Here is a 21145-nt window from a genome sequence, read left to right as displayed (position 1 = left end):
ATTTAAGAAGACACATTCTGATACTTTTGTATAGCATTGTTCAGAGGCAATGAGACTTTTCCCTACTAGTATAGATTGAGCATCTCTAGATTGAGTGTCTTAGGGCTTGTTCAAAGAGGTAATTCAGAGAATCCTTTTTCTAGCTGCTATAGCAGAAAAAAGTGAAAGGAAGTTCAGAGAGACATTTCTGTCTTCTGTTCCTTTCCTGTTCATATTTCTCTGTATGTTTTGTATGTATTTCTGTGTGTATATGCATGTAGACATGCACACATATAAATTCACACTATAGGAAAGGAGGTGGTTTTCTGATATATGTGCACATATGTAGTTGACATGCCTCACATAGTTATGCATTAAATATTTCTGTCAAGTTGAAAATTTTTCAAAATGGAAAACAACATGAGTGTAGAACCTTTTATACTGAATTGTGTGATATGCCCTGAGTGCTCTATACTTCACATTTTGATGGCTGGACAGCCATGTCTCTCAGAATTAGAAGTCACTCTGAATGGACTATATTTGAGGAAAGGTTCTTAAAAGAGGTAATTAATATTGAAAAAGTATTAAGGTATATCTTAATAGCATTTGACAGGTGGCCTTTTACAAAAAGAGGATTTGAACATACACAGTATACCAAGTCAAAAATTACATGAGGCCATAAGAAGAAGACAGCAATCGGCTAGTGAAGGAGAGAGACTGCTCAAGAAACTAAATATTACAGTACATATTCTGCTCAGAATTCGAGACCTGGATGGTTGAAAAAAATTTTTTCTGTTGTTGAAAGCACCCAGTATGTGGTACTTTATAATGACAGTTCTAGCAAACAAATATATATTTATACAATCAATGGTTTTATTAAGTGTCTACATCTAGTGACTGCCTTTGAAATATTATTGGATCACATTCCTTAATACAAAGTTACAGCTTTTCCAAGAATGCCAGAGAACAGTATGAAAAACTGGCCACCATGCACAACAATATGGTGAAGCTCTATGAGAACCTGGGAGAATACTTCATTTTTGACCCAAAGATAGTAACCATAGAAGACTTTTTTGGTGATCTCAACAACTTCAGAACCCTATTTTTGGTGAGTAATATATTTAAAACATGGTGAATTCTTTTGTTTGATTTTTTAAATAAACTTGTATGGCCATCTTTATTTCTTTAATGACTGTACTGATTTCATGTTGTAGACCTTTAGCCACATCAGGAAGGGCAGGTAAAACCTTATTTGTCATTCGAGGTGTGTTTCTGTCACCCAGACTGTTATATGTTAATTGGGACGGTGTTAATCAGTGATAATGCCCATAAAATGGTTCGATGTGAGTAGGACCTAGACAATTTGTGAAGTAAGAATAGTCCACGTCCCCTGGAGGGGGAGGCCTGGTGGCACTCAGAGGAAGGACAGCAGGTTACCAAGAAGAGACTTGATACCCTATGAGCATATACAGGGGGAGGAGGTCCCCCTCAGTCACAGTCATAGGGGAGGGGAGTAAGGGGAAAATGGGAGGGAGGTAGGAGTGGGAGGATACAAGGGATGGGATAACCATTGAGATGTAACAAGAATAAATTAATAAAATATATTTTTTAAAAAAGAGTAGTCTTGGAGGAACTATTTCCCACTAGTTCTTGAGGCGCACAAAGCTCAGAAGTTGCACCAGCAACTCTGGTAGTAGTACAAACTACACCCAACTTTCATAAATACCATAATTGCTTTTCATATATTTGCTGATAATAAAGGCTAAGGTTACTCTTTGACCTTTAATAAAGATACATTGTTAGTTTTTCAGCTCACTCATAATTAGTATGTGATCTGCTCACAATAAGAGAGTTCAGAAAAAGTAGTCAAATCATTTTTAAATTTTTAAAGTTATAAATGTAATATGCATATATAAATACACAAGTAACACTCTTACCTGTGGTTTCTTTTTCCACAGTTTAAGTAAATTATAGATTTCAATAATTAACTGAAAGTTCCCATAGGTAAACAGCTCAATGGTTTTAAATTACTTTTATTATAAGACATTGCTATAATTGATTTTTTTCATATTATTGTTAATCTCTTATTATGGCTAACTTAACTCACATGCAAACTTATTGGCAGTCTTGAACTTGGCTTGTTCATGTGACCTCTCTGAGATTGGTTGTCAGTAACCTATGATGTGTAAATGAATGCTCTTATTGTTCATTCTCTGACCATTGTTTCACTTATTTATTGAGAATCCACTTGATTTGATGTGCTGACCGAGAAATGAAAGGAAATAAGTAAATTATCTCTATTCCATGAATACAGGCCAGAACATGCATTAGAATATACTGTCTCCAGACATAGTAACGTGTTAGAATACAGTAATAATACAAACTAGGAAGTACCTTATTCTGCCTGTGGTGGGCAGGGAAGCCTTCATGAGGACCTTGACATTTGAGCAAAATCTGGAAAAATCCATAGGAGTTTGACGAGCAGACGTTGACAAGCATGTTTAAGGGTTTTACACCTGACCTATAAGTCAAAGACTCCTAAATCAACATCACCGGCTTCAGTCCATCACTGATGCCCCCATGTTCCTGTTTCATGGTAAGCTTAAAGTGATTTCACTCTCTCAGGGGAAAGAAGAACCCCGAAAGAGAGACAAAAATTGGAATCGCTAGAAGTTCCCATTTTCTTAGTGCTCTATGTGTTTAGCCTCAGGGTTCTTAGCACTAAAAGCATATTGGACTATAGATGGAAGCAATAAAATACCAGTAGTGCTGAGAAGAAAATAAGAGTTCTGATTCATGTGCTACCAAAAATGAGTTCCAAATGAGCTCAGACTTTCATCTTGGGAGATCTATTTGGCATGTGTAGCATAAACAAAATGCACATACCAAAAAAATCTTCCTTGGAGAGTGCTATCTTCTGAAAGATAGGAAATACAAAAATAAAGAAAAGGAGCTAACATTACAGATTAAGTTCTTTTCAAGTTTTTCAAAGTCAAATGATGGAAAAGAAATTAGCTAATATCTATAGGATGCTGCACTATTATTAATATCATTCATATTGTCTATCATTAAGCTAGTGAGTATATTGTAGGTAGTATATATTTAGATACCTCTCCAAATTCATAATATAGACTCTTTTTAGTTCTTTTCCCTGAGATTTCATCCGTTTCAAAATGTCTTAAGATTAATTAATAACTCCTAAATTCAAAGTAAATGTTTTATGGAATGAACTCAATTCCATATTTATGTACTGTCTAAACATCTTTTTTGTTGTTTATTCTCCTTTATGCTTCAGTCACTCTACTAGTTCAAATAGTTGACTGCACAAATGCATTCTTTCTTTTGAGATATTTTGAACAGAATATTCAAAACCAGTGAGCCTTATATGTGTCACCAAACTACAATATAAAAATTAATTTCAGCTGTTGGAAAAGTGTTTGAGGCAAGTATTTTACTTCAATAACTTTCATAGCTTTGAATGAATTATAGAAAATATTTCTTTTCTCCTTAAATCTGTCAATTTCCTGCTGCTTCTTTCTGTGTGTATATTTTTTAATAAACAGTATGTTACACAGGCACTCAATAAATATTTGTTTTGTTTGTCTTCATTCTATACCTCATATACTAAAAATATAGGGATAAAGCTTTGAAAAGTTGTTAAATGCATTGACAGATTTTAACAAGATGTTTTCATAACTATTAATCATCCCAGCAGATTTTCCTTCCAACAGAACAAATATGTGCAAGAGTTTATTTGATATAGAAACTTTGCAACAACTCTTACATGAGCATTAAAATGGTGAAGTGTTAGGAGAATAAATGGCATCAGGTAGTCATGGGGTTTATGTTCTTGTAAAATGATGCTACTTCTGAATTTTTTTTGTCTCAGTCCTTTTTTTTTTCTAACCGTATGGACACTATATTAGTTTGGGGCTCTACCATCTCAGCTGAACTGTAATAATGACTGTATTGTTTCTACATTAGGGAGAAAATATAGATGGTAGAAGCAAAAAAATACAACGATGGGTTCCTAAGAGATGCTAGAGCTTTTCAGAACAGAGAGAAACGTTGGTAATCCAGGATCAATACTAGACAAAGTCTGACAGGCTAACGTGTAATTATTAAGATAGCTTAGTTGGTCCTAGAGGGAAGTATAATAGTCAAAGCCAAATGTATGTCATTTTCAGAAATAGTTTTCCATCTGTGTTAAAAATATTTCTTTTAAACTTTGAACTTTTGTTTTGAGACATGATTTCATGTTGTACAGGCTAGCCTCAAACTAATTGTATAGTCGAAACTGGCCTTGAACTTCTGATCCTCCTGCCTCTACCTCCTTAGTACTATGATAATATGGATACACCACAGTGCCAGTCTCACCCTTTAATTTTACAAAACAAACCAAAAAATAGAAAAGCTGCTGTTCAAAATCTATGAAATATTATAGGAAACTGCATTAATTCTACATGAAAAAAATCTAAACTTTCTGTTAAAGATCGCTGTGTAACCTCATTCACTTATGGATTACTTGAATTTTTAATGCATAGCATTTATCTTTTATAATTTTTAAAAAGCATTATATTTTATGTATAGAAGTATTTTACCTAGATGTACACTGCTTGTATAACTAGTGCCCTCAGAAGCCTAGAACTGGGGTTAGAGGGTTGTGAGCCACCACGAAGGTTCTAGGAATTCAATCTATGCCCTTAAGAAAAGCAGTCAGTTCACATAAACACTGAAGCATTTCTCCAGCCGTAGAGACACTTAATTTTAAGTCATCACCTGTCTTGTGCCATCATCCCCTTGACAAGGCCTTGATCTACTCTGAGTTTAAACTATAACTGGAAAACCAAAACGAGCATCTTCATTTAGTTAGACTCAAAAGACTAAATTATAATGCACAGAAAAATTGCCATCCTTCATTAAAGGTAATTTAAATTTAAAGAGGAATGGATGCTGTATTGTTTTTAAAAGAACAATAACAACAAAAGATGGTGGGCTTAGTAAGAAACCAAGTAACTTTGTTTAACCAAGCAAAGTTCAAAGGAATCTTCATAAAAACAGTTCCTTTTCCTTCTCTCCTGATCCCCTTCTCCTTAGAGGCTTTAAAGAATGTTTTAAGTCCTAGATACCTGAAGGACAATCTAATAACATAAACCCCTTCACTGCTCTCTTTCTTTTGTTCAGTCATCTAAGCTTATATCTTCCTTTTCCTAAAAGCCAGGCATAAATAAAATGCCAACATACATCCTGCCATGCAAATAGAGCCCTAAGGGCCTACAAACTCCCTCTAGTTAATCACATACATGCAGATAATTCCCTTTGAGCTCATCTGGGACCGTGCTAGCAACATAGCCTTCAGTGTATTTTGATCTATTCCACCTCTTTGAATATAAGAGTTCCATATAAAATATATGGTAACTCTATTAAGTAGAATATTTGACCAGAATTCCTCATTCTCCAGCTGTGTCAAAAAGACTAGAATGATTGATATACAGCTATCAATTGTTTTGTCCTTTACGGAAAGATGTCAGCTATCAGCTATTGTATTCTGTTTGACTGTTTACTTTGGGCTAGAAATGGATGTCCTATTTTTTTCCTGTAATGAATGTTCCTTGTATAGAAAATTAACCATTGTGACAAAAAGAACTAAAGGACTATGTAATAAGAGTACATATAGTTTAAAGAAAACACAAATTTCCCAACATCATAAAAATATGTACTGATTTGAATAGATTCTAAATATATGTACTTTTTATTAATATTACAGAAAAGTATCATAAATGCTTCTAAAAATATTTCCAAAAAATGTCAGAATTGTATATGACAAGCTAAATTTTGCCCTTTAAACACTGAAGAGTTATAGTTAACTCTAAAATATTAGCAGAATCAATTTAAATTCTCTTTTCCTATTATAATGCAATAAGAATTAGAAACTGTACAAAATGCAGCATCTTCAGTTTTGACAACATGCTGCATAGAATTTTTCTTCAAAGTATTCCAATATAAATAAGTTATTATTGAGTTATGTCCAAGAAGTAGGAGAGTTATAAGATATGCAATACAGGGAATAAGTTGACCTTTCACGGGGGTTCTGAGAGTGGCCAAGGTAGTCTTAAGGCCTCTTGGTATCTGTCAAAGTATGCCTCCTACTATCTGAACTGGAAAATCCTTGAGCTTAGTGCAAGCAGTTCTACCTCTCAACTTGCTCACTTTTTTCATTCTGCTTCATCTTTGTTTGTTTATTCACTAATCAATCTTTAATCAGAAAAGCCTCCCTAGCCACTGTATAAGCCAGTTCAAAGCAGTACTGCTTAGAATCCTGCCCACTGAGCAATTTTTATGTCCCTATTTTCCTTTTCCCCTGCTTCCTACATCTTTCAGTTGCTGATCAACTTTTTCAAATCACTTCCTCCAGCAGGCTTCCCTAGTACTCATCCATCTCCTTAGTCCCAATGGGTAGTTTCTATATTTCCCTTGTATGGATTACTTAAGGTGCTAATGACTAAGGCTATGTATGGATGATTTAATGAATTAAGAGAACAATACATGAGCTTGAAGTGGTGCCATTAATCCCAGCACTCTGGGAGGCAGAGGCAGATGGATCTCTGTGAGCTGGAGGCAAGCCTGGTCTTCAGAGCGAGTCCAGGACAGCTAAGACTCTGTTACCCAGAGAAACTCTGTCTCAAAGCACAAACAAACAAACAAACAAAAACCATTAAATGAACCCAAACCTCCAAAGATGATAAGTTGAAAATGCTTGCCCTCCGGAACTCCGTTCCAGTGGGAAAAATAGTGAGCTAGGTTATGTGCATGGAGGAAACATGTAAGCCCAGGAGGGATAAGTGTTCATTCTATGGGATATAAGAAAGACTCTCAGTGGGAGGCAATATGCAAAGTGGGTACAGTCAGGTTTTGTTCCTTTAGAACCAAAAAAGTTCCCCCCCCCCCCCTCTCTCTCTCTCTCTCTCTCTCTCTCTCTCTTTCTCTCTCTTCTCAACTTCCTTTTGCCTTTTGATGTTTAAGTTTAGTGGTAAGTATATATTATTTCCTAGAGCTCCATGCTGAGTTCAAAGTGGAAAAACAATTTTATTACCAGAGAAGTAGTTATCAGCTAATTATTATGATCTAGAGGTTATCCACCATATGCTTAGCTTAGCAGTAACCAAACTTCAAATTAATTCTTACAGACTGACAGCTGTACTGAACAATAGGGCAGTTGAGGCAGATTATCTAGCAAAAACAACCCCAAATGACTGATTTGTATGGTATTAATTTAGGCTGGTGGATCTCATCCAAGGGTGATTTTTTTTGTCTTCCAAGAGACATTTGGCAAGGTCTGAAGACTTTGTTGGTTCCCATAGCTAAAGAGTAGGTACTAATGCCATCTGGTGGGTAAAGCCATTCATGTGACAAATGCCAATAATATGCAGATTGGTCTCCCTCAACAAAGGAATATCAGTATGCTTGATTCAAAAACTGCTTGAGAGTTACCTGCTAAGGAATTTTATTTTTATCATTGTTTTTATCATTCAGAAAATCAAAATTCACAGGCAAAATCTGTACTGGATAAATTCAAATACTTATTCAAAATATCTGGGTTCAAGTGTTTTTGAAATATGTATGTATGTACATACGTTTTGAAATACATATATAAATTGAAAGAAAATTAGGATAGACAAAATTTAAAGAAACTTGATGTTTCTCTCCAAAATATAACCACTATTAATACCTTGCCATATATCTTTCCAGGCATACATATATATCTTAAAGTGTGAGTTTGTTTGTCTTAAAAATAGACAGAATATATTATGAAAACTTAAATCTTAAAAATGCTTAACTTGGAAAAATTGCTATACCTGTGTGAAAATGTCCATCAAAATTTAGTGGCTATTACCATTGATGAAGTCTTCCGTTGAGATTTAAAAAAATGTTAATTGGCTCATTTGATGGTGGTATCTTTTACCAACATCTGCTGATAATTAGGGCCATTGTGAGCCACCTGTAAATACACCACTAAAATTCTGCTTTCTCTTTTTGTTTCCTACACAATACACCCATCATGCTTCCTCAAGACAAGGAACCTTAAATCAATAATTGGTGGCTGGCAACCTGAGCCTATTCAGACTAGCATTGACTTAGCACTCTGTTATCAGTACCTGCTGTGCCCTTTGATTAAAACTATTACTTACCTAATTACCATGTCTGCTTATAAATGAAAACTATAATATAAAAACTTGCAAGTACAAAAAATTCCCTAACAAAAATAATGCTGTGAGCCGGGCGTGGTGGCGCATGCCTTTAATCCCAGCACTTGGGAGGCAGAGGCGGGCAGATCACTGTGAGTTCGAGGCCAGCCTGGTCTACAAAGTGAGTCCAGGACAGCCAGGGCCACAGAGAGACCCTGTCTCAAAAAACCAATAATAATAATAATAATAATAATAATATAATATAATAAAATAAAAAATAATGCTGTGATTTAAAATGGGAATAGATATCCTGAATAAATCTATGCGAATTGTTGTTTTTGGTTTTCCTCACATCTTCTTGATCCAAATTTCAATCATATGCTTAAGCCTTTTCTTGTTTTAAATGTTTAAACCATGTTATAATCTCTTTTTTAAGTTGCTAGTTCATTCCTTTATTTTTTTTATAAAATACTTTTACATATACATTTATATCATCACTTATATACAATAAACTACCTACAGCAAGAAGAAACACAAAACAATCAGGAATTATATAAATGTTACATTCATAGTGTTTTGCCTATTTGTATTTGGCAGCCTTGAATAAAGCATCTTTCCTATCTCTGTGAATCTAAAATTCTGAATGTAAATCACTGAAACAACTACTATTTGTATTAGCATACTTCCTTAGATTTGCTTTCTACAAGAACTCTTTCATGACTTTCAGACTTGTCTGGCAGTCTCGATGAGGCTGTAGGGGGGAAACCAAGGAATGACTGGCATTCCTTAAAAGCTGGAAATAAGCCAACCAGCAATTTAAATCTTTGCATTTGAAATGAAAGTTGCTCAAAGTGTTCTTTGAGGAATCTTCTTAATCCTCATTCTACCTGATGGGGTACTCAATTGGATGGTATTGTATTTTAGTTTTCAAATTCCACAAGTAGTACACAAATGGCCTAAACTTACTGAAACTAGGGTGAGTGTACTTTGAAATTATATGTTTGTTTTCCCTCAATTGCATATACATCATATAAATTATAGATGTATGAAAACTAAAATATTATCTTGTTAAGTGTAGAGGACAGGCTATATGGCCAATGTTCTTCCATCTTGTCAGAGCCGAGGTTCCTATTTCTCTAGCAATCTGCAATTTACCAGAAACCAGCTGACCCTGTCCTGGTTCGGCAGTTAGACTAAAGATAAGATTTAGATGGAGCCACCCTGTTGTAGTTTAGCAGTTAGATTAGATAATGATAGCAAAATATTCGGTGTGGCAAGACGTTGTGACCTGTTTGGAATTCCTAGCATCTTGAGATAGCCTGCAGCTGGGTTGCCATAGCAATATGCTTCCCTGCCCCCTGCCTTATAAAAACTCTGTGAAATTTTTCAATAAACGGGGCTTGATCAAAGACTTGCTTCCCTTCTTCGTGTCTTGTGTTCTGTCCCTATACAGGAGAATTCTCCTCCTGAGCATTAGTCAAACCCCGGCAGGCCGAGTCAGTTAAGTCTGAAATTGCTGCTCAGGGAGCACCACTCATACATGCAATAGGCAAGAGTGTTTTTATTTCTCCAAAGTAAGAGTCCTGCATACAGGGATCAGCCACTTTACCAAATGGTGACAGGAGGTGAGCACCATGACTCTTTTAATGCCAGTTAGGGGAATTCCAGATACAGATAGGTCATCTTTATTTCCATTGGTGTAAATTAGAAGCACAGGTATGGGTGCACTGGGGATTGGCTGGTGCCAAATCAAGAGTTAGTCATGAGCTAGGGGCCCCGCTTAAACCAGCATTTGAACAACTTTATCTCCCCTGGCCAGATGTCTTGGCCAGTTATGATTGGCTGCCCATATTCTGTGTTTTTTTCTGTAACTGAAGTCTCTATATCTGAGAAACAGAAACTTAGGTTTAGGCTGGCTCAGTGAGAAAATGAAGCCTGTCATGGACTCAGTTAGGCTTATTTAACCAGGTCCCCTCATTCTAAAATGTAGATATAACTATAAATATAATTATATTCATAAGCAATATGCCACCCTAAACAGAACATACAAATTGATAGCCCAGCAATCTTGAAACTTTAATTTGAATATTAGCTACCTTTAGTGTCATAAATCATCCTCACTGATTATATAACATCTAACAGAAAATATTTCCACAGATACTGGTTCTTTACCTTAAAATACAAGACTTATAAATAAAACTTTAAGATGTCCAGGCATGGTAGCCCACACCTTTAATCCCAGCACTTAGGAGGCAGAGGCAGGAGGATTTCTGTGAGTTCAAGGACAGCCTGGTCTACAAAGCAAGTCCAGGACAGCCAAGGCTACACAGAGAAACCTGGTCTCAAAAAGAAAAATGATGATGATGGTGATAAATTAAAAACTTTTTAAAGTATAAGATGAAGTCTGTTTAATATATACTACTCATTTGGATGTTTTTTGATGCTGTATTTGGAACTTAACAGTAGAATATATTCAAAAATTGTGAATTGTTTGAATACTGATCAAATACATTTTAAATAGTCCTTTAGGTTTCAGTCTTTAAGAAATAGTTGAGATTTATTTATAATCATTACTGTAACTGCTTATGAATATACATATTTTACTTGAGTGCTTTTATATTTGAAAATAATTGGTTTCTCTTGGCTTTTGAACAGGCTATCATGTTTTGGTATTTGCTCTTTTTTATGGTGGTTCTGGATGCTTTTGGCAGCCAAATGAGAGAAAACATGATAAAAATTGGCTGAAGCCTATAGTTTTGCTGTATTATAGCACAAGAAATATGGAAGGAGAGCAGTTGATTCAGTAGCTTATTGATATCTATAAATCAAAATTCTTTTTTAAAATGTCTGTTTTGTTACTGTGGAAAGTTTGACTTGCATTTACAAAGCTACCCACTTAATCTAGGTATCATATGGACATGCTTTAATATTATATAAGAGGATAAGACTTTTCTCACTTAATTTGAGAGAAAAATTCCCCCAAAAGCATCTATGAAGGTTTTTCCTTCAGATTCTGTTGGCCAAGTTTGAGTTATAGCCAACGGGTGTTGGCATCGGACCTACTGGGAAGCCAGTACTTTTAAAGAGACTCTAAATTCACTAAGGAGATGTTAGATTCACCCTGTAGATAAAATGATTCCACTTCTCTGAGTTTGTGGTTACACAGAATTTGCAACCAACTCAGGCCACTGCTTTGCTAGCTACCATAAAAACTGGCATTAGATAAATAGGGAACAAAAATAAATTGCTGAGGAGTATTATTAAAAGTTCTTCACACACACTCACAAAGTTTAGTTGTAATTTTACATTTACTTTTCTGTGTTGTTTGTATATATATATATATATATATATATATATATATATATATATATATATATATATAATTTTTATTACTAATAAAATAAAGCATTATCGATAATAAAAAGATTTCTTGCGGTAGGTATTTTATTGTATAAATGTATAATAATGCAAATGTATATGTTAAAAGTAAAGTATTTAATAAAAAATGAAAAAACTCAGAGAAGACAATGGTAGAAATAACTTTAAAAAATATTCTAAAATTATATCAGATTGAAGCTTGCATAGTTTTGTTGAAACACAAAACTCTCTGGGTTCTAACTAGGTGGATATATACTATGTTATATTAAATAATTCTCAAGGTTGTGAGCAAAATGAATATAAATAAAAATTTGTGGTTAATTTTTGTAAAAAAAATAAAGTTCTGCAATGCCAATATAGAAATGAATGTATTATATTATAAAAAAGGACACTAATGTTAGTTTAAATAATGATGTCATCTTGGGAAATATGCAAATAGAAAGCATTAGATATTTGCTTTCCCCATATCCCTTCTTCTTCATCTTCAGCAGAAGGTAGTTCTGTTTTTCTAACATGCTTGCTCCCTTTTTCTCATTCACTCACCTATTATTTATTGTGTACCTACTTGTAAAGACACTTACCTGGGCCTGGATACTGTGGCTCTAATTTTCTTTAGTACATTAAAATACACAAACAACAACAATAACAAAAATAAAACTCTGTTCTCATGGAGTGTGATTTATAATGGCCTAAAGTGAGGCCATAAACACAATCAGGGAAAGTGATTTTGTATCACAGAATATAAGTACTATGGAAAGAAAAAACATGCCAAACAGAATGGCCAAGTAATAATAGATGAACAATTTCTGCATCACTTATTTAAAACATTCCATTGTATCATGAGCATTTTAAATGAATATTTTAATTTTTATGTTATAAATTTCGCCTTAAATGCACATATCATGAAATATCTCTGTTTAGGAGACTTTCTTCATTACAATTAGATAATGGTCCTGCATATCTTATACAACTGGGTATGTAATCTGTGTGGCATAGAAGAAATACAGATGAATTCTATCCATTGAGAAGAAGAGAGTCCTACCAAGGGTTCTGTCCTTTGGTGTGAGTAATTTTAAGAGTATTTTCTGTTATCTAGGGGATATGTAAACTGGAACTTCACCTACTAACATGGCACAGTGAGTGCCTGCTTTTAGACAAAGATTAAGGTTAACAATGGAGGAAAACCGTGAGAATAAGCGTATGCTTTTCCTAAAATCTTTTCTAAAATTTTTGCTTATGTTAACTACACATTTAAACCTTTTTTTTATTAATAGAAAACAAAACAAAAACAATACTTTGCTAATACAAGTAATAGTTTAAAAACACAGTTCGATTCTCGCCATCTGTGTCTTCATCTGGTGGCCAAAAGTTAAGAGGTTAGGCATTAACTTCTCCAAATGGATTTCTAAAAGAAGCTCTAACAAAAGCGAAGATGTATCGCAAAGCATGTACTGGTGTAAAAGCAAATTTTAGTGCCAAATGTATGAAAATTTATAAGTAACTTACAGAGTCCCTGAGTTCATCTTGAATTCCTTTCCCCTGGTCTTTGTTCACTGCTAACTGTCAGCGAATTGATAGGTAAACTAATGCAGTTGTAATGTGTCACTCATTTAGTATTGCATGCATGCCCTTTACCTTCAGGAAAGTCCTTTAATCCAGAAGATTCTGTCAAGAACTTCTGGCACTACTGCCAGCTAACAGTGGAAATACTTGAGGCAGCCTCTCTTGTACCTCTGAGAGAACACCTACTGTATGTACGGCTGTCTTATCTTTCTGGTTCTGGAATTCTAATCTGTTTCCAAAAATGATAAACCTGTTGTGAACTGGAAATGTACTTTTCCAATCTTCACTGTTCACATGGCATCCTTCTGGGAATAGCCTGTGCTTTTGTAAATAAACTTGCATAGATGCACATTTACTTGCACAGAGCTCATTTACTTCTATTTTGTCCATGTCTGCTCTCCCACTAGAGTGGCAGGGCTGTATAACTGAGGCATCGGCTGCCTGATACACACAGCTAAAAATAGTAACTACTTCTCTCATTCCATTTAAAAGATTGTAGTGTTTGGACAGATTGCTTGAGTAGGATGTAGGATGCTCTGGGTTCGATTCTTAGTACTTAAAAAAATATGTTAGATACCTAAAAGTAAGAATACAAGGGGAAATTCTCAGAAAGAAGTTCATAGAAACCAGAGAATCTCTTGAGTTTTACCTTTCAAGTGAAGGCCCTCTTAAGAATGAGGATCACTTTTAATAAGATGGGAACTTGCAATTTTCTTGGCAGAGGTGGGATCAGTTTAGCTGATGAGTTCCCATTTGTTTCAGGTGACATTTACTTTATATAGTGCTCCTTAAGGAGCAACTCTGCATACATCTTGCATGTTAAACAAAGTGCCTATAGAGATGACTCGGGGCTTGCCATGTGAGACTGCTTGTCTTATTGTACTCACACCTCATATTCTTCCATGGAGACAAAGGGCATTTGGTACCTTTAGTATAACAGGTGTACAGTAAAGAGTTTACACTCCATTTGCTCCCTACTTCACATTACAACATAGAATACATACATTGTTGACCACCAGAACGATCAGTTACCACAATGAAGATAATGCTTCTTAGTCTTGATTTTCAGTCAAAATACATCTCCTGGGGTTAAAGAAATGTGATTAGGTAAGATATGATAGACATGTGATCTGATAAAATAATAATAATATCACCACTTGAAAGGGAGACGATGGTCTCCTTCCTTTAATCTTAAATATAAACCTTAATATGGGTATAATAGCATTAACAGTTTGATTGAAATATTACATGTTTCTGGGTAGTACATATTCCTCTGATTTCTGTGCTTTTCTATGTTGCAATGTTAAACTTCAATTCTAGACTCAAATTACTCAAATTTATTTTCTACCTTATACCTCGAGGTAGAATCACTACAACCACCACAGACTCAGTATATTCTAAATGTAATTTTTTACAGCTTTTCCTAACTACCTCCTATATTCTCTTTGGTGAATGGCACATCCTGGTACCTTATTTTTTCCTCACTATTGACATCTCTTCAGACTCCAGTGCACATTGTTTATGCTTTAAAATGTTTCTCAAATCCATCCTATCATGAGCCTCATCTTAAATACCTTAGTTTCAGTATTCATCATCTCTCCTATATATTACTGCAGTATAATTTAACATTCCTGAGTTTGCTGTTATCACTCTCCAAACTGACTTCATGCTGCTTTAAGATAGTTTTTTCCCCAAACTATAGATATATATTTAGGATACTTCTCTTTTTAAAGACTTTCAGTGACTGCCCATAGAGAAAGTCTTTGGAAATCTAACTTACCCAAACAGTGTTCTCGGGATAGAATGCCATCTGTTTTAGTTTACCATTTCTGTGATAGATACCATGATCACCCACCCAAGGATGGTACTACCCACACAGGTCTGGGTGCTCCCACATCAATCATTAATCCAGAAAACGCCCACAGACATACCTATAGGCTAGTTTGCTGAAGGCAGTTCCTCAATTCTGTTTCCCTTTTTCCCAGGTACTCTTGCTTGTATCAAGTTGAAAAAGAACTAACCAGCACATCAACATACTCACAACTTGTCCTCCACTTAGAACAAACATTGTTCTTCAAGATTATATTCAATGGCTACTTTCTCTGCTATGTATTGTTTATTATTTATGTGCAGTTTTGCACAACATGGAAAATTAATTGCTCACTGTTACAGATTGTATTGTTTTATGAATATAGCTGTCCTTACTCATAGCCACACATAATTATCAATGGGATATAGTCCTGCTGTGTGTGTGTGTGTGTGTGTGTGTGTGTGTGTTGTTGTTGTTGTTGTTGTTGTTGTTGTTGTTTGTTTTGTGACAGTCTCCCTCTATAGCCTAGGCTGGCCTGGAACCTGCTCTATTTGTATCCTACATGGACCTTCAACTCCTCAGCTTGCCAAGTACTGGGATTAGAGGAGAGAACCAGCAAACTCTCCCTTATGCCCAGACACCTTTATCAATGGAATCCCCTGTCTTTCTGGTTCTGTGACTTTTGTACTCCTTTAAGACACAATGAAGGAAACAAAGCTCCCCATATCTCTCTATTGTACTTGAAAAGAAGTAAAATAGTAATATGGTAAACATGATAAACTCTAGTTATTCTCCATTACTTAGTTATAAAGAGTGCCAATTTTACTTTTAGCATGCTTAAATATAAATACAAAGTGGAGAAAGTAACACTGATATTTCATTGTACAAGAATATCCATGATATTTTGTTCAGAAGTTCACATTGAAAGAAGTCAAGTCTAAAATATGACATTTATTATTGCAAAATTTTGTACAAGAAATAAAACCCAGTGTGTCTGTAAACTCCCTAAATCCTCATGCAAGTTATTTGTCCAACATGTCAAGCCTAATGGCAAAAATCCCTCTCCACCAATAAATAAGGCAACTTAAACAAGATTCATAGTGAGGCCAGAAAATTCCTCTATAAATAATGACATATTACCTCGGGAGGAGGAAGGTAAAGGAGAGGGCATTAGATCATTAGCATAGTAAGCAAAGGATATTCCCATCACTAAGTAAGCAGTAGTATTAGGCCAGATCTAGGTCATGTTCAAAGACATAATCACAAGTGAGATGTGTTTTACATTGTGGAATGTAGCTAGAGTTTGAATACACAGATGGAATGGCTTGCTTCCCAGAATGCAATCACTAGTATATAACAGTACCCTTATTATTTCTAGTTTGAGAGAGATGATTTTTGAAGCAAAAAATGTCTCTGGTTCTGACCTGTATCTCATTCAAACTCAATTTGAAATGATCGACACTGTATTGTTTGCAGATATTTTTATGAGATCAACTATCTTAGCTATAGCATAACCAGCTCCTAAGATGTCAAAAAGGAGATAAGATATCATATATTAGTTTTATTTTTCTATTTTATTAAGTAATAGCTCAGATATATATATATATATATATATATATATATATATATATATATATATGGAAACAAGATATGCTAGAATAAAAATGGAGCAATTCTTTAAGGATTTATCTCATGAGTTAAATTTCTAGCATATTTTCTGTACATCTTTGCAGCTAAATAACTAATCTTTGTAATCATTTTCATAGGAAGCACTTTCTTGACTTGGGTGCATTGCTTTACCACCTGTACAGTAGTTTTTTTTTTTTTTTAAGTTTTTTCTTAAAATATAACTGCAGAACCTAGTATTCTGACTTCTCCAGGAAAATTTCCCTTTAAGTAAGTAGCCATGTCATATCCATGGATATAGTTCTGTTCCTTAATCCATTTGTCCTTGAGATCAATTATCCATCTTTTGTGTGTGGTTTGTCACTTCCAAACATTGACATCTTTTCTTTATTCTTTTCTATATTTCTTTTCAGATTTGTATATACTCCTTAAATAGTGAGACTTTAGTGTAACCAGACTTTTTGGATACTTTATTGGGTTTTTATATCTACCACTCTTCCCCACCCCAACATACCCCTTCTAAATACTAGCTAGGAGAGAAAAATAGACAAGAAAGGGTGTGTAGATCTCTGTAGGCTACTTCCTTATGATTAGGAGCTTTGAGTTCCTTGGGTCAAATTTGATCTTTGCAGACAGGATATCCAATTTCTTCTACTCCTCTCTTTGGGCACAGTAACAAACTACAGCAGCAAGGTGAGCAGTAGCCACCTCTTCACATTGCACCCCCTCCCCCTGCACCCTCTCAGGGCTCTAGAATTTATACCCCCTCAAGTGGCCCCAGAATTCCAAATGTAAACTATCTATAGTGGGCAAAAATCATGCCCCCTCTAGAGCATTAGACAAAGCATACTTGGCAGCTGTAGACAATCTGAAGCAACCTCATATCTCACCCCTAGGATTAAGACAAAAACATATTAACAGAACATAACTGAGTTTTTTAAGTCCGAAATTCTTACTACACCCACCTATATGTCAATTTGCCTCTGCACATGAAGTTGTTCAGCTACTTAAGCTATTTAAAAAGGGCCAAACTACAAATAAAGAAAACTGAATATTGTTTGTATATATGCTGAGCTAATATTTACACTAAATTAATTGCCCAGTTTTCACTAAGAAATAGTTAATGCGTGCCTCATCTATACTAAGTGTTTTGTGCACTTAACTTATTATTAAAAGTGTTTAGCTAAGTGAGGTGTGGTGGCTTATGCCTATAATGCCACTACTCTGTAGGCTGAAGCAGGAAGGTTGCTGTGAGTTTGAAGCAAGCCTAGGCTACATAATGAACCCAGCCTGAACTAGAGTGTAAGATGATTACTCAAAAATATACACATAAATATATAAATAAATGCTGCCTGTCTAAAAAGAATATCACACCTGAAGTGAACCATACTGACAGTAAGCCTACCCTTTCGGAACCTGCAAAAGTAGGCAAGACTAAAGTAAACTTGCATAAAAGAAATATATGGACAGACATTTAAATGAATGTGACGTATGTAACCTGTATATTGACATTATATATAAGAAAAGATAAGTGCATTTTTCAGTGGTCATTAGTGAAATATCCCCTGGAGTCTTCCAGTTAAGATAAAATAAAATGTATAAGGAATCTCATTTCTTTCTGTCTTAAGAGTTCTACGGCTGTGAAGAGACACCATGACCACAGCAACTCTTATAAAGGAAAGCATTTCATTAGGGCTGGATTACAGTTTCAGAGGTTTAGTCCATTATCGTTGTGGCAGGGAACATGACAGCATGCAGGCGGACATGATGCTAGAGAAGGAGCTGAGAATTCTATATCTTGGTCCACAAGCAGCAGGAGAGTGTGTATCTCACTGAGCATAGCTTGAGTATAGCCACCATAGTGACATACTTCCTCCAACAAGGCCACACCTCCCAAGAGTACAACTCATATGGGCCTAAAGGGGCCAATCAAACTGCCTCACCTTCTAATTAGTAAAAATTTCATTTTCCTTAACAACAATCTAACTGATACTGGCTTAATTTATAGACCACTGTTATCCATAGTTACCATATTACCATACTTTCCCATGTTTCATCGGGGCTCTGTTTTAAACATTTCTGTGCCTTTGTTTCCATTCATTATGTGTGTGTGTGAGAAAAATCACACTGATTGTTCTGACAGCATCAATAAACAGAAAGGTGCAACCCCATAATTACGTGAAGGACATCTTGCTGTCAATAGTTCAGAAGATAGCACAACAAATCAGCAAACAATCACTTTGTACTTAGAAAAGCACAGAGTTTGTGACTGGCAATCAAGATAGCTTTGTGAAAAGAAAATTAAGCTCAACCATTTTAATTTACTTCTATGAAAGAATCAGTTCCCTGTAGTCAAAGAAAGAAATATCTGCTTATTCCCTAAGATTTGTATTCCTTCCTGAGTGATGTTCATTATCAATAATGATTAAAAAGAAATAGACAGTAAATTCCAGGATAGTAGTCTATCTACCATTAAGACAGTCCCCCACCTGAGTCTAGGAGATAATTAACATTTCTAGGGCTTCTTTTTTTCACAGCACAATACCATGAGTGACTAAGCTTTTTGTGTGGTTCTTTTTGTTGATTCTCCAGGGGCTAGAACCTTCTGTGATAAACATGGTTGAGAGTGAATGAATGAATGAATGAATGAATGAATGAATATTTCCTGCATATCACTGAAATAAACATCGCTAGATAGTTATCAGAGTATTTCTGTCTTACCTTCTTTGTCTCTTCTACCTTTTTCTGTCTCATCACCCAAAGAAAAGCTAAATGGCCTTATATCCAGAAAGATTTCAAGCACTTCATTCAAAATATTATGAGGCAAAAATAAAAAGATATATTGAATGTATATGTTTCTTCAAAACTGGAATCAAGTTCAGTTAGATAGAAGTAAAATATGAGTTAGGACATTAAGCAAATAACATAGAAATGAAGCTAGGTACAAATACACCATAAAATACAGACTTGAGGTGAAACAGTACTTATCATGCATTAGGCAGTGGGTGACATGTGATGATTTTTAAAAGAGCATATCAGAAATACGTAGAGTCAAAGGAATCTTATCTTTCTTATTATCTTCATTAAAAGACAATGACCATCTCCTAGAATTTTGGGAAATTCCTGTTTTAGAATTCTCTAAGTGTTCTATAGCTCACGTTTTAGATCTTTCTATGTGCACTTAATCTTGGAAATTTAGGTTGCTGTCATTTTAGGAAATAGCCAAAAATTATATTAAACCAAGTTTTAAAGTACATAGATGATGGAACTGGGTAACAATTTCTACCTAAAAATAATGTGAACCTACGATAATGAAACTGATTTCTGTAGAATCAGAGTTCAGTTTGGAAAGAGGGATTTCAATCACTGGCTAATGCCCTCACCAAAACAAATTTATGACTTCCCAAGGTGGCTGTTTAAAAAGAGGATTGATGACTTCAACAGATATATTGGAACCGACCTTCTAACTTTACAGTTACACTTTAAAATGTTACAAAACAGATGTTATATTTTAGAAGAGTTTGAGCATCAAAAAATGGTAGGAATGGAACAGCACACCTCCTAGAGTATTGTTGCAATACCTGCTTTCTTATTTTGGGGGAAGACATACCAGAATTGAGAAACATATAATTTAAAAATAATAAACAACAGGTAGAAAAGGACCCAGATGGGTACCCAAGTGTTATTAAATTTATAGAAAATATATCTACGAGGAAGATTTTATTCAAGAAATTGATACTGAACTGTGTAATTCCTGCATTCAAGAGGCTGAGGCAGGAGGATTGAGCCATCGTATTGATTATGTTGTATCTTCTAGCTTCTTAGGGATGCTATTAAAGCAGTAACCACAGGCCTCAGAACTCTAACTTAACACTGCTAGATTTTCCTCCACTCAGACACTCAGACTTCACTGAGATGTTTTTCTATTAAAATATTGTATCAGTCACTTCAGAATTTAATTTTCTTTGTTTAGCTCAAATAATGTGTGTGTGTGTGTGTGTGTGTGTGTGTGTGTGTGTGTGTATGTGTGTGTGTGTGTATCACAGATTTTTCCCAAAAGCTTCTCAGTCCCACCCCTTCCCATCCCTCATACTATAAACTAAAAAGAAAATCCTGTATTTCACTTTTTTTTTTTTAACTCAGGCACTCCAGTGAGTCCTGAACACAAGCTACACCTCTAGAAAAATGTTTATTTTACACGAAGGTCAATAATCAAGACATAGGCTTAAAAACTGACAGCTTTTGCTGAGATATAAGGAAGTGTTTTCTTTTAACAAGTGACACAGTATCAGAATAGGTTCCTGGGGTGGTCATGGAACTTTATCTATAGTAAGAGGACTCGGTCTCAAATTTCTTAAGGACCGTTCCTATTCAGCAAGTCTATAAATTCTACTTGTCAAGATAACTTGATATATTCATCCAAGTTTCCCCAAGCTTCTCTGTACACCTCAGTTGGTCACATTAGAACCTTAGTGGGGAACCAGGGCTGTTGCTCAGTGGTTCATAACTTGCATGGGGGCCTGCATTGATGCCTCAGCATAGAAAAGCAAAACAACAAAACCGTATTGATTGTGCTGCATCTTCTAGCTTCTTAGGGATGCTA

General features: G+C 35.1%; 1 protein-coding gene across 1 annotated transcript in view; it reads left to right on the top strand.

Annotated features, from left to right (window-relative positions):
• Nucleotides 1–21145, top strand: part of DIAPH2 (diaphanous related formin 2) — a 696864-nt gene that overhangs the window by 498338 nt on the left and 177381 nt on the right. Inside the window, exon 24 of the mRNA XM_084790930.1 lies at nt 925–1087. Within this exon, the coding sequence (XP_084647056.1) occupies nt 925–1087 (163 nt within the window). The remainder of the gene's footprint in view (nt 1–924; nt 1088–21145) is intronic.

Source organism: Acomys minous (assembly GCF_964271855.1).
Source record: "Acomys minous genome assembly, chromosome: 7".
NCBI lineage: Eukaryota > Metazoa > Chordata > Mammalia > Rodentia > Muridae > Acomys > Acomys minous.
Note: the sequence above shows the minus strand (reverse complement) of the source record. Positions and strands in the feature narration are given on the sequence as shown.